At 45.9% G+C, this 13,410-nt stretch overlaps 1 protein-coding gene across 2 annotated transcripts in view; it reads right to left on the minus strand.

The window, feature by feature from the left end:
* Window positions 1-1,242: 1,242 nt before the first annotated feature.
* snap25b (synaptosome associated protein 25b) overlaps window positions 1,243-13,410 on the minus strand; it is a 36,837-nt gene continuing 24,669 nt past the window's right edge. The window contains exons 5-8 of one of the 2 annotated variants that reach the window (XM_060071776.1): window positions 7,763-7,880; window positions 4,391-4,510; window positions 3,795-3,939; window positions 1,243-2,672 (exon numbers count right to left, since the gene is read on the minus strand). In XM_060071776.1, the coding sequence (XP_059927759.1) occupies window positions 2,604-2,672; window positions 3,795-3,939; window positions 4,391-4,510; window positions 7,763-7,880 (452 nt within the window). In that variant the 3' untranslated portion in view covers window positions 1,243-2,603. Of the gene's footprint in view, window positions 2,673-3,794; window positions 3,940-4,390; window positions 4,511-7,762; window positions 7,881-8,153; window positions 8,272-13,410 lie in introns of both variants that reach the window. The other variant, XM_060071777.1, reaches the window with a different exon arrangement.

A 13,410-nucleotide genomic window follows, 5' to 3' on the forward strand; every position in this document is an offset into this window, starting at 1 on the left:
CTGTCGTTCTTCTGTAAATATCCCAGCAAGAAAGAAAATTTAAAGAATATGCATTTGGCAGTGTTTGACCATCCTGGTAAAGAGACATGCACCAGTTTGGAAATGTACACTTGAATGGTATTTGGGGAGACTTCAATAATTGTCCTGTAAATAATAACCTGACCACCTAACTTTGAGATACAAAGAAAGTGGTTTTATGATCTATATATTTTTATTTAGGTCTAAAATACTATGAAATAAGAATACGACTAGTTATACAATTTATTAATGTATGCATAATATATAAATAGGTTTGCATGCAATTATGTTCATGATGGTGGGTGTATTCTTAATGACCTTTGCAAACGTTAATCTTGGTGAGCATAAACACAGTATACAATCTCTCCCTCTCTCGCGTGCATCACAAACAAGTTCTATGTCAGTACTGGTCTTGACGGCCTCACTGGCCTACCATGTTCCTCTTTGGGTCATGTGTTATGTTTAGCTTTGGCTGGAGGCAGAGGCTTGTAGTGAGCAAGAGAACCATCCTTCTACCAAAGCACCAATGGCTTTTGGCTCCTACATGCATCAGCCCAAGAACACATTGAAGCCCTTCTTGCTCCAGGGGGTCTCTGCCGTGAGACCCTGCACTCTAATGGGCAGCACTGTACAGACACACAACGGCTCATCTTCTCCTGGAACAACTGGGTCCTCCCCCAGTAGGAACACAGGGACAATGATTATTTTTCTTACTAAGCTGAGCTGTAATTCATATTTCTTCTTCTTTCCGAGTTCTGTGTATATATTATATAGGCCCCATTTATGACTTCAGTTTCCATATCCAGATACAGAGGCCAGGTGTAAATGGCTCCTTTGGACCAACCACCAAACCCCTTTAAACACGTATTATAGCCCCTTAGAAGGAGCTCTGCCAGGTGCTTCCAATTGCCCTGATGCAGTTGCTTTGCCCACTAGGTGTTGTAATGACAGAGAAGGAAGCTGACGGAGACAGACAAAGAGACAAAAAGAGAGAGAGAGAGCAGCCAACCGAGCAGGAGGGCTGTTGATGGCTGCATGATTATTTAGCAGGCGTATAACGGATCCCTTGAACCTTGACGGTCCCATCATCATGCTCTCTCCACTGTACTGCGTAGAAAACACAACTTGGTATTCCATACCTATAGTCATTTAGTATGTCATTAAGCTAAGACCAGAAACACACGCGCCAGACACTACTTTGTAAAATACAAAGGACACAATGTCTTTTTGTTTTTTCTAGTTATACGATTTTATTGGCATGTTCCATGGTAATATTTTACAATGATGGTCACAGTCTGGAAAGATATATACGTACATTATATGAGTAAAACAAAAAGAGTGGCACTCTTGTGGCGCAGGGGGCAGTAGACATAGGCCTGTCGTCCGTGTGTGGCCTACATGCAAAGCATGCGATTGCCCTGATATTATGATCTGCCTGAATCAATTGTTTGACAGCAGTTGAACATGCACAACACACTTATAGAGCAATGTCATAACGTTGAATTATGGAGGTATAACCCCAGTGCGGTGGCCTGAACGTATCTGAGCCCTGTCTGTCATTCAGACGACTTGTAATCAGTTTTCTGTTATCTTGTTATATACCTCGGACCCCACATCCTTCTGCTTTTCACACCAAGCGGCAGGTGATGATGAACAATCCAGTCTGACGGCTGCAGCACTGCAGTCAAAAACAGGTTTGCCTCACGCCCCGCACACCTCTGATGTTTGGTGGTGCACTAGCACAAACTACGTTTAAGAATGTCCTTATATATACTGTAGGTTGTCACTTTTAAGACCAGACCAACTGTATGAGATCAATGCACCAGAGGTAAGGGTGAACACTGGGCAAACCGTCTTCAATTTGATCAAATGGTTTTAGTTTCAATTAAAGTGTCAATAGAGACCGTCTTGGGGTTTTGCTCTCAGTGTCTCTGTGCCATACATCTAGTTCTTTGTGTCGATTAGACATTCATCTTCGCAGTTGCGAGGTTTAGCCTAGGGTTGGTATAACAAGCAGGCCGGAGGAGTACGGGGAGTCACTGTGGTTCTTAGCGTCACAAACGTAGCAGAGCAGTGTGTTTTACATGGACAACATCAGAATACTGACACACAAGGGGGGGGGGGGGGATTATAACAAGGTGTACATACACTTTATATTATACATACTTAAAAAAAAAACGACAGCAGGACATACAGAGAGAGTGAGACACAGAAAGTTAGACGGGGGGAGCTAAATCTGTGAAGCCATCAAAGACGCCCCTATATACAGCAGGTTGGGGTTTGGGGGGGGGGGGGGGGGGTAGGGGGGGACACATGGACAATTGGTATCAGGACTATCATATGTTAACAAAAGCCTTAGAGAGACGACACATCACAACATTGACGACGAATAGGGTGGTCGGAGAGGCATTTTGGGGGGGGGGGGGGGGCAGATATGTGCATGTGTGTGAATCTCTACCGAGTAAGTATCACGATAAAAGCATGTTGTGCGCCGACCCACATCAGGAGGGGGGCCGGGCTTGTTGTGGGGGTGGGGTTGGGTGGTAGGAAGGGGGAGGGGACGGAAGCGCGGTTTTATCCTCCGTCTAGCCACTTCCCAACATCTTTGTAGCCCGCTGGTTGGCCTCATCAATCCTGGTCTTGTTGGAATCAGCCTGGAGACATGGGAGGAAGAGCCGGTGTATCAATAGGGGGTTGGCTGTCTCTGTCCAAGCGGCGCTTATTTCAAACGCTGCATACAATGGACACTTTTGACAACTAGTACTCGAAAAGGAGAAAAACACTTCTCCCTTTTGGGCTTCTTTGAGCTTGATTTCTCGGACCAAGATTCCACCTCATTTAAACATTGGAAGAAAGAAAGACTGCAAAATACATTTTGTTTTGATATTTTCAATCACTGAAGTTTTGTCATGTGATCTACCTGCCTCCCGTTCTTCTAATACCACCAACTGGTGCTGACAGAAGCTGCTGCTGCCGCTGCTGCCGATGGATATAACTATATCTCTAATATCTTACTATCTCTCATTTCTTGGGTCTTGTCACACCAACCTTATCCATGATCGACCATCTCTAACTATGCTGTTCTCTCTTCTCCAACACTGTACCTTGTCCATGATCCACTATCTCTTACTATGCTGGTCTCTCTTCCCCAACACTGTACCTTGTCCATGATCCACTATCTCTTACTATGCTGGTCTCTCTTCCCCAACACTGTACCTTGTCCATGATCCACTATCTCTTACTATGCTGGTCTCTCTTCCCCAACACTGTACCTTGTCCATGATCCACTATCTCTTACTATGCTGGTCTCTCTTCCCCAACACTGTACCTTGTCCATGATCCACTATCTCTTACTATGCTGGTCTCTCTTCCCCAACACTGTACCTTGTCCATGATCCACTATCTCTTACTATGCTGGTCTCTCTTCCCCAACACTGTACCTTGTCCATGATCCACTATCTCTAACTATGCTGGTCTCTCTTCCCCAACACCGTACCTTGTCCATGATCCACTATCTCTTACTATGCTGGTCTCTCTTCCCCAACACCGTACCTTGTCCATGATCCACTATCTCTTACTATGCTGGTCTCTCTTCCCCAACACTGTACCTTGTCCATGATCCACTATCTCTTACTATGCTGGTCTCTCTTCCCCAACACCGTACCTTGTCCATGATCCACTATCTCTTACTATGCTGGTCTCTCTTCCCCAACACTGTACCTTGTCCATGATCCACTATCTCTTACTATGCTGGTCTCTCTTCCCCAACACTGTACCTTGTCCATGATCCTGTCGATCTGCCGGTTCTGGGTGTCGATCTCCTGGCCCATGTCCAGGGCCATGTGACGCAGGTTTCCGATGATGCCGCCCACCTGCTCCAGGTTCTCGTCCATCTCGTTCTCCCGGGCATCTTCCGTTACCCTGGAAACACATCCAGCGAGAGAGGACTGAGAGAGGGAGTGTGATTCTGTGCCAGTGTTTAGGTTCTGGCGTGTTGGATTTCGGATGAATCCTTTTGTTTGTTCACTGATGTAAAGCTCTGTGCGTTGTATGTGTCTCACGCTTGCGTAACCCAAAGTACATTTGATGTGCGTAATGCGGCAATATGTGCATGTAGGTCTCACTCTCTGGCTCTTTGTTTCCGTTTGTCTCTCTCACTCACACACACACGTGCAGACGCACACAAATACACACACACACACACACACACACACACACACACACACACACACACACACACACACACACACACACACACACACACACACACACACAGGCAGATAATCACACAAACACACAGGCATATAATCACATAAAAAAACAAGCACACACACACACACACACAGGCAGATAATCACGCACACACACTCACCTGCGGATGAAGCCCCCACTGATGGCCATCTGTTCACGCTCGTCCACCACGCGGGCCCCGGGCTGGGCGTTCACCACTCCGTCCTGGTTGGCCCCCCACGCCTGGCCCCCACCCTTAATCCTACCACACACACATACATCAGTCAGGCCCGGGGCGACGCACGTGTGCGTGTGTGTGTGTGTCAATGTGCTACTTAACGTGTGTGCGTGTGTAAATGTGCTACTCTAAGTGTGTGTGTGCGTGTGGGTGTGTCCGTGGGTTTGTGTTTAAAGTTAACGAGAACCACTTGTGTGTCTGTAACACTGATTGTAAGTGGGATTTATAATGCTTCCATAGACTTTGAACACTTGCATTATACAATGCAAGGCAACCTAATGACAAGCCGATTCTCTCCCTCTAAAGCAACAATGACAATGAGTTGTTAGAGTGGACGTCATGCAAGTTAGTTCTACGGGTGTGCCATCTATCCAGTGAATAGATCAACCGCGTTTTCGGAAGCACAGTAAAAGCATGCGTGTGGCTTGTGGGAGAGAGGAATGGTTGGCCGATTCCCTTCTTGCACAAGCACATGTCAACAAAAAATACACAACAACACAAAACCACACCATAGATCATCACATGACACTAGAGGACACAAGGTCACAACATAGACACAACACGACATGAATACATAAATTCACACTCAAATGCGCGCGCGCACACACACACACACACACACACACACACACACACACACACACACACACACACACACACACACACACACACACACACACACACACACACTCACACACACCCATCCCTAACCCCAAGCCTTAATGGCCCATCAATTCCCACAGGGGAACATATAGTTACACATACAGAGACATGGGGGTGGGGTGTGTAAGGGTCGGGGACATGTTATACAACATGGGGGATAGGACCAGAGCACATCATATCATAACTCCCCCAGTCTGCTGAAAGCAATGTCCCCCTGAGATCCACTGCGGATCAACTCTTTCTCATCCAAAGAGCCCAATAGTAATAGTAGTTGTAGTCGTAGTATTAGCTGTGCTTAGCCCCTCATTGCATCTGGAAGGATTGGTTTGGATGACGACACATTCGGTATACACAGTCAAGCAGCAGTTTGAAAAACATTCAATTGAACCCCTCAGGAGATAGGAGCGTTGGGGTTTCCCAAACAGCATTTTAGACATTGTAAGCCAATCCGAATCAGGCATTGTGTGGTGAAACCCAACCCTCTTGTGCCCGGAGTAGATTAAAACCGGACCACTGTAACGGTCCTTCTCCCAGTTGACTGTATATATATAATATCTAGATTAACAAAAAAAAAAACGGAATAAGCGCAGATAGAGGATGATTAAAGAGAGCTGGGCTGTGGTTACATCAGAGCTATCGAATTTACAGGTGGCTCTGCAGAACATGGCTCTGACCCAGGCTGCTGTTGAAATAGCCTTTGGTCATGCTGAGACCCTGTATATTATATAGCTCTGATAAGGACATGTAGAGTAAAGCTGTGCACAGACATGGCCCTCATAGGCCATAGTGTGGCAGACAGTTGGTCATACAAGAGCTGAGCAAAATGGTCGACTGATCCGGAATTTGGAAGCGGTTGTGTTTGCTCCGGTGTTTTATGATTCCAGGAATATATAATGATATATTCACACGTTTGCCTCCATCTTGTATGGTTGGTTTTGGGCTGGGGGGCTGGAGGGGCTACCTTGGGAAGGCAAGCAGAGGTAAGGACTTGAAAACTTTTTTTATAAAGTAGCATGTCTAGGCGTGATTTAGTGTTCTTTTGGATGTTCATGTTAGCCAAATACAGATTCCTGACTTTGGTTTGGCTGTAAAATATGTCGGAATGCTAACTTTGCTAATGGTAACTTGGGAAACTAGTAATGGTTATATTTTGTCCCAGTCTCATTGAAGGCATTTGTTTGTACGCTACATACATTTGTTATTTCTAAACCGGTGTTTACATTGTACAAAATCGTATATACCTAGACGTACATTGTTTTGTGTAAAACCAGGGCTACTGAATTACTGCCATTCAAGTTAAGAACATACGAATGGTCTAACAGGGACACCCCCACATCCCAGGTTTACGTGGGATCTAATCACTGTAATAACTCTCTGCTTCATGGCTGCTGAGCAGGCTGACGTTGGGCTCCTTCCTCCAGAGGAATTATGGATGAAGTGACACAATTAAGCTTTGAAGGAATATGGAGGGACAAAATCCACAGGGGTGTTATCCCACACACGGTGAATGCTTAGCGAGACTACTCTGCAATATGATGGAGTGTGGTGGATGTGGAAGTGGTCCCGTTGGAGACATAAATCTCGTTAGCCTTAATTGGTGGCGGGAATTGATAATCCGATAACATAATAATCCCCACAAGGTAATGAGAGCATATTGGGCAGCTGTAGCCCTGGGGTCGAGGTTCTGCCTAGAGGAGGGGGTACATGGGGGTGTGCTGGGGTGAGGGGTGGGATTTCGTAGAGGTCATGAAGGGCGGGGGGGGGTGGGGGGGGGGGCAGGGGATATTGGAAAGAGAAACACAGTGGCTTGGATGTTCATCTCTGGCTAACAGACAATCTCTTATCGGCTGATGAATGAAGGGCTTTTTGCCAGGCGGGCCGTAGGGGGGCGTGATCAGAGTGGCGTTGTCGTTGTGATGTGCCCTGTCATGCGTGTGTGACAGTCAAGACAGCGGAGTGGTCCTTCGTGGCTTTGGTGCGCACGTGCATCTACATCCACGTGTGTGCGGATACGTGCCCTGTGGAGGGGCACACATATCCATTTGTCCATCCAACTTTCATCTCTCTCGGTCTCTCTCCCTCTCTAGCTCTCTTATCCACCGACATGCACAAACACACGCACGCGCAGTCGCGCACGCACACGCACACACACATACACACACACGCACACACGCACACACACACACACACACGCACGCACACACACACACACACATAGATACACCAGCACAGGCACACACACACACACACACACACACACACACACACACACACACACACACACACACACACACACACACACACACACACACACACACACACACACACACACACACACACACACACCAGCACAGGCACATACACACACACACACACACACACGCACATACACACACACACACACACACACACACACACACATGCATGCACGCACACAAGCACAGGGTGTTGTGTATGGTTTGGGTCTTCCAGCAGTGTGGTGCGTCTGGCTTGACTGCCCACACCAAAGGACCCCCCGTGGGGTGAAGCGGGGCGCACAGAGAGAGAGAGAGAGAGAGGCACAGGCAGGCGGTGGACATACACATGCAGTCGGACCGGGCAGGCTGCACCTACTTGTTACAGGGACATGAACACAGACCACAGAACTGTCCTAGATTGTTCAAATTCTTTTCCGCATCCTTCATGTCCTTATTGATTTGGTCCATCCCTTCCTCGATGCGCTCCAGTTGCTCTGATTACCGACACATTGTCAAACATCCCAGCGCGAGAACGCGAGCGAGTGAGTGGAAGAGAAAGAAGAAGAGGGTTGTGGGGAGGAAGTCAGGGGGTTGGGGGGGGGGGGGGGGGGGGGGGGGAGTGGTCAGACAAAGGAAGAGGGGACAAAAAAAAAGACATTGACTGTGACAAGAGAGACATCACCACCACCATCAACACCATCACCACCATCACCAGCACTGGACAGGCTAGGGGGGGGAGGGGGGCATGTTCCCCTGCCGGTACCTACTTCGCAACACATGGGCATATCAGACCACAGCATTGGCCAAAACCCTTTAAATCTTTCTCGGCCTCCTTCAGGTCTGCGTGGACCTTGTTCATGCCCTCTTCGTGGCGTTCAAGTTGCTCTGGTGAGGACAAAGGCATGAGAGTAGTGTGAAATGAGTTGGACTGGTTTGGATTCGAGTTGAGTAAGCGCGCTAGGCTACGAGGCTACGAGGCTACGAGGCAGCGAGTGCTGGAGATATGTATCGGGCGGCGCTACTAATAAGCGCTAAGTGCGCGCGTGTGCGTGCCCTGCGCCAAACAAACGAGTGCACGCTTGCCTTTTTATTTGCGGAAGCGATACCTGTTTACCTGTCTGGATGCACGGTGGCCATTGCTGTGGATACAGTGTTTTCATTGCAGATATCAAATGACAGCTTTGTGTCTGACTGGTTGAGTGTTCCCCTGCTGACTGTGAAGCGCAGCACTGAGACTATATTTCATACAGAACAGAATGAGCACAGTCTGGTTTAAGAACCTCTCAGCAGAGCTGCCATACAGGTCGAGTACGGATGAAAGGAAGAAAGAATAGAGTGATGGAGAAGGAAAGAGAAGAAAGAGGGGGATTTCGAGGAGTAATGGCCCGAGGAGTACACAGATCTCGACTTAACATAAAAGCGAACATTTTGAAGAATGGAAAATCTAAATTAGACATGACTCATAGCAGTGGATGAATGTATGCATGATTATGAGGAGCAGAGGTAAGGCTCTACGCCTTTGGTTGAGGTGAAAGGCATGATGGGAGAGTGACACATAGAACTGGATGACTGTGCTGTTGCCCTGGTAGAAAAGGCTTCATGCAAACACACACCACACCCACGCATACCCACACACACTTCCAATCCTGTGAATATGGGGCGAGGGGCACTCGTGTTTGGTTCTCCGTGAGCAGGTTTTGAGAGAGACCTAATCCAATTAGGATTGTCCGTCTTTCTTCAACAGCATGCAAATGACATGTAATCAATCCCGGCCATACAGGAGATACATAATGTTTTATTGATTTGTTTCTCGTAAAATGTATCTAGCAGATCACTGAACACTTTAATGGTTGCATCAAGGTCTATGTTTGATATGTAGGCACATGTTTTAGTATTTAGTGTCAATTTTAGGATTCAGTTCAACATGGTAGAACTGGAGTGAAGATACTCGGATTCAATCACTCATAAAAGTTATGAATATATGAGCATTAACGCACTACTTATTTTGGTTGGCTTCAACGTTCTCTTGCTTTTCCCTTTAACTTTCTTAAAGGTAACAGGCGTACAAAGAGTATAGCTCGTTTGCTATCGGACTGCTCATTGGAGGTGATAGTAGGCCTACCTGCATAACATGGGGCTAAAATAGCTTTAGATACTGGTTTACCATCCAACATCCTAGTAAGGGCTACAAGACACATTGTCAGGAGTTTCTAAATGTTTTCTAGATCTTTCACATGGTGAGGATATGTGTGTGGGTGTGTGTGTTTGTGTGCGTTGTGTTTGTGTGTGTATTTGTGTTGTGTGTTTGAGTGTGGGGGATTTAAGGAGGGTTATACCTCGGAGTTCCCCAGTCTAAAAAACTACGTAGAGCCGGTAATTAGCCTCCCCCGCTAATCCCAGGAAAACACAAGGGATTGGAAGAGAGAGAGAGAGAGAGAGAGAGAGAGAGAGAGAGAGAGAGAGAGAGAGAGAGAGAGAGAGAGAGAGAGAGAGAGAGACAGAGAGAGAGAGAGAGAGAGAGAGAGAGAGAGAGAGAGAGAGAGAGAGAGAGAGAGAGAGAGAGAGAGATAAAAGACACTTATCTCCTCGCTGTATTCAAGGCTCGTTTTAAAAACCTCCTCCCCCATCCCGTCAGGTGGGAGTATTCTAAGGAGTGTCTCGTCTGTCAACCTTAGTATACCAACCAATCACAGCCTCACAGTCTCACTGGAGCACCAGATTTAGATCTGGTGCTTATGGCGTAAAACAGTGTCAGCCTTTGGGGAGGCGCGAGAGCATTGGAAAGTCAATTTCAATAGATCAGTGCAGGGACTGGAGAAGTGCCAATCCCTTCCTCTCCTTAACTGTGTAACAGCAGAAGATATGAGCTGCTCTCTCCCAGGCTGTGAGCATATGCTTTGTGGTCCCATAGAGACATGGGGGCGTAGGGGTGATCTATCAACCCCCCCCCCCCCCCCCAGCCCTGTGTGAGGTGTAGAAGGCATCCGGTGGTCGGTGAAGGGCTCATTAGCACTTAGCTCGGTCTGCACAGACGGCAATGCATCAAAGCACCCAATGATAAATCCTCCTGCCTTGCCACAGACATGCACACGCACACACCCGTGTGTGTGGGCATAACCATGCATGAATACTGTGTATTCTAAACACACACACAAACACACACACACACACACAAAGATGTATATATATATCTCAGATCAATTAGTGGTATTTTAATAATCAGGTACATGTCTGATTACGGGCTGCCTCCTGGATTTTCTAAAGGAACCCTCCAGAAGCATTGCAATGTATTTACGGATGCGTTTGTGGCTCTAGTCATTGCAGCTGTAAGAGAAAGTAGCATAGGTTGAGGTTTGAGCACAATCGGTGTGTACCATCCACTTGTATTCATTTACATTAATACTTATGTGAAGTGTGTCTATAAAACTTCGTCATTTTATCAATATCTGGATTATACAATTTCAAGACGTGCATTACTGAAGACGATTAAACGAAATCCAAGAAAGAAAGAGATAATATATGTGATGGTGTTAGCTGTGTAGGGCAAGGAAGAGAGAGAGAGAGGTAGAGTAAGAAAGCATAGAACAGGAAGAGAGGGCGAGAGGCAGAGAGAGAAGGAAGGAGCGGCATCAGGTTAGGGTTTGTTCAGGGGCTGAGGTAATTTGAATCTGTGAATTGATTGCAGTGCTGTGTTATAAGCACCAGACTGGACTGCCCATCACTCGGGAGACTGGTAAATGGGAGGGAGAGAGAGAGAGAGAGAGAGAGAGAGAGAGAGAGAGAGAGAGAGAGAGAGAGAGAGAGAGAGAGAGAGAGGAGACAAAAAGGCTATATGTTCCATTTGACAGGCTAATTAGGCTGCTCGTTCATGCATGGAACAGCGCACAACCCCTGAGGAAGCGATACAGTTTATGCACACACACGCCTTCCTTTTTTTCTGACTTTACCAGCTATCCTTGCAACATCCAGCTCTTTTAGCGCTGGAACTGTACCAAATGTGGGGAGTGATGGCAAAGATTTGATACCCAGGCAGGCAGTGGCACACTGAGGTTGTTTCTTTTTCACGATATATACAAAGGACCAATGGAGCCGTCTCTTTGTTAATCCCAGGCTGTCAGCATTACAAAGCTATTTAATGATTGTAATGGGAAACACGGTTGAATATGTAAAGAATACATAATTGACTGATGTGTTTCCAATGGTTGGTAATGATATTACTATATATTGTTTCTTCACGGTTTCTTCAGCGGTCACGACAACCGCAAACAACATCGATTTAAAATGAATATTTTATGGATTTAATATCTATAGGATTATGTTAGATTTATTTTAATTACTGTGGCCCAGCGTTGATGTTTTCTTTATAATAAATACACCCCTAAGGGACTTCACAGTTGTGTATGAAGTTTTTATGTTTTTCACCTCCAGTTCAACATTAGCCGTCGCTTTGTGGGCGTACTTACAGCTCTGCATCTGAAACCACAACACATAATCGCTTGCGCTTGTGTTGTTTTCTTTGTACGTATACCTTTCCGGGATATCACTCTGCCTCCTTCTTCGGAAACCTCAGCCTACTACGAGTGGATTGGAGGGGGAATGAGTGAGATGATGAATGTTTTGTCTTAACCAGTCAAACTGCAATCACAGCGAAAGAGGGCGAGGCTACACTAGCGTACACTCTTTATTTTCGTCCTGGCTCAGTCTTTCCTACCTGGCCTTGGGGAACCATGCTCACTGGCATCTCACTGATGGTCTCGCTGAAGAAGTTAAAAAACGTTGATTTTGCTTTAGATTTAGTATCTAACTGATTGAATAAAGAAGGCGGTTAAAGCCTCGGAGCCTGATTTTGTGAAAGACAGACCCTAACTACCTCCCCTAGCACGTATTAACGTTGGAAAGTTACGGCCTTGCTGTGAACTTAAAGTGATGGACTTCAGGATCTAAAAATGTTGAGTAACCATAACATCTAAAACTACCTCAGACCACACACCCACATAACATCTTGTCAGGAAAATGTATAAAAGTATATTCAAATAAATCTGAAAGCCATCTCATAAACTTGGCAATTGCTCAGCCGCTTGGCTACTGAGCCAAGAGTGAAAACAGACTCCAGTCATTAAATCGGCTTGAATGAATAGAAGGAAATCGATTGACGGGCATTAAGCATCCTTTTCGGATTCTTAATGCCCACCTTGGTATCGTTAAAAACATAATTAGAAGTAAATAATTGGATTCCTGTTGTCCATCACTTTAAGAGAAGATTGCGCAGAGGGACTGAGTGGCGCTTTGGGGACATGCCGGAGAACGTACAGCTGTGCTCTGCACAGGCGATGCACAAATCAGGAGCTGAGGACGGCGTTGTTAATCCTTGAGGGAAAATGCATTATGCAAAAGTGCCAGAGATGGTGAATGCTTGTAGGCTACCGCAATTATAGCAAGTCATATAAAAACCTGCACATTTTGTTTGGTATGTTACATCCTGGACAAATCCATCAAGTATGGTGGATTTGTGCGTTAAAACTATTTCAAATGTACGTACGATTTACAATCTTAATACAGAAGGGATATTAAGGTATGGATTAGATTGCACTCTTTCTTGCTGAAAGATAATGAGCAAACTATTCTGGTTTAAAGGTGAGTTATATAAAGGGTTGTAATATTTACTGTCATATATTTTCCAGCACAGGGACATTTTATAAGAAGTAGCAATCAGGAAGCATAGCAGAAGCAAAGCTTGTCGGTTACGTCCAGTATGCAAGGTAGGCTTTATGAACATAAGACTAAGCGTGGGACTAAACTATACAAGAATACATTCTGGTGAATGGATTTGTCTACAACAGGAACCATCTGACATTATACCAGATGTAACACAGAATTCAGCTACTGCATTTTCATACAGCTTTGAATAGAAGCAGTTGAGACTAAAGGGAGCAGCTGAATAACATAGAACAGATAAACAAAGAACATATGACAGGTGGAAGAGAAATACCAGTGTATTAAAGGAGATCTGACCCTACTGACTTA

This window comes from Gadus macrocephalus, chromosome 14, assembly GCF_031168955.1.
Source record: "Gadus macrocephalus chromosome 14, ASM3116895v1".
Lineage (NCBI taxonomy): Eukaryota > Metazoa > Chordata > Actinopteri > Gadiformes > Gadidae > Gadus > Gadus macrocephalus.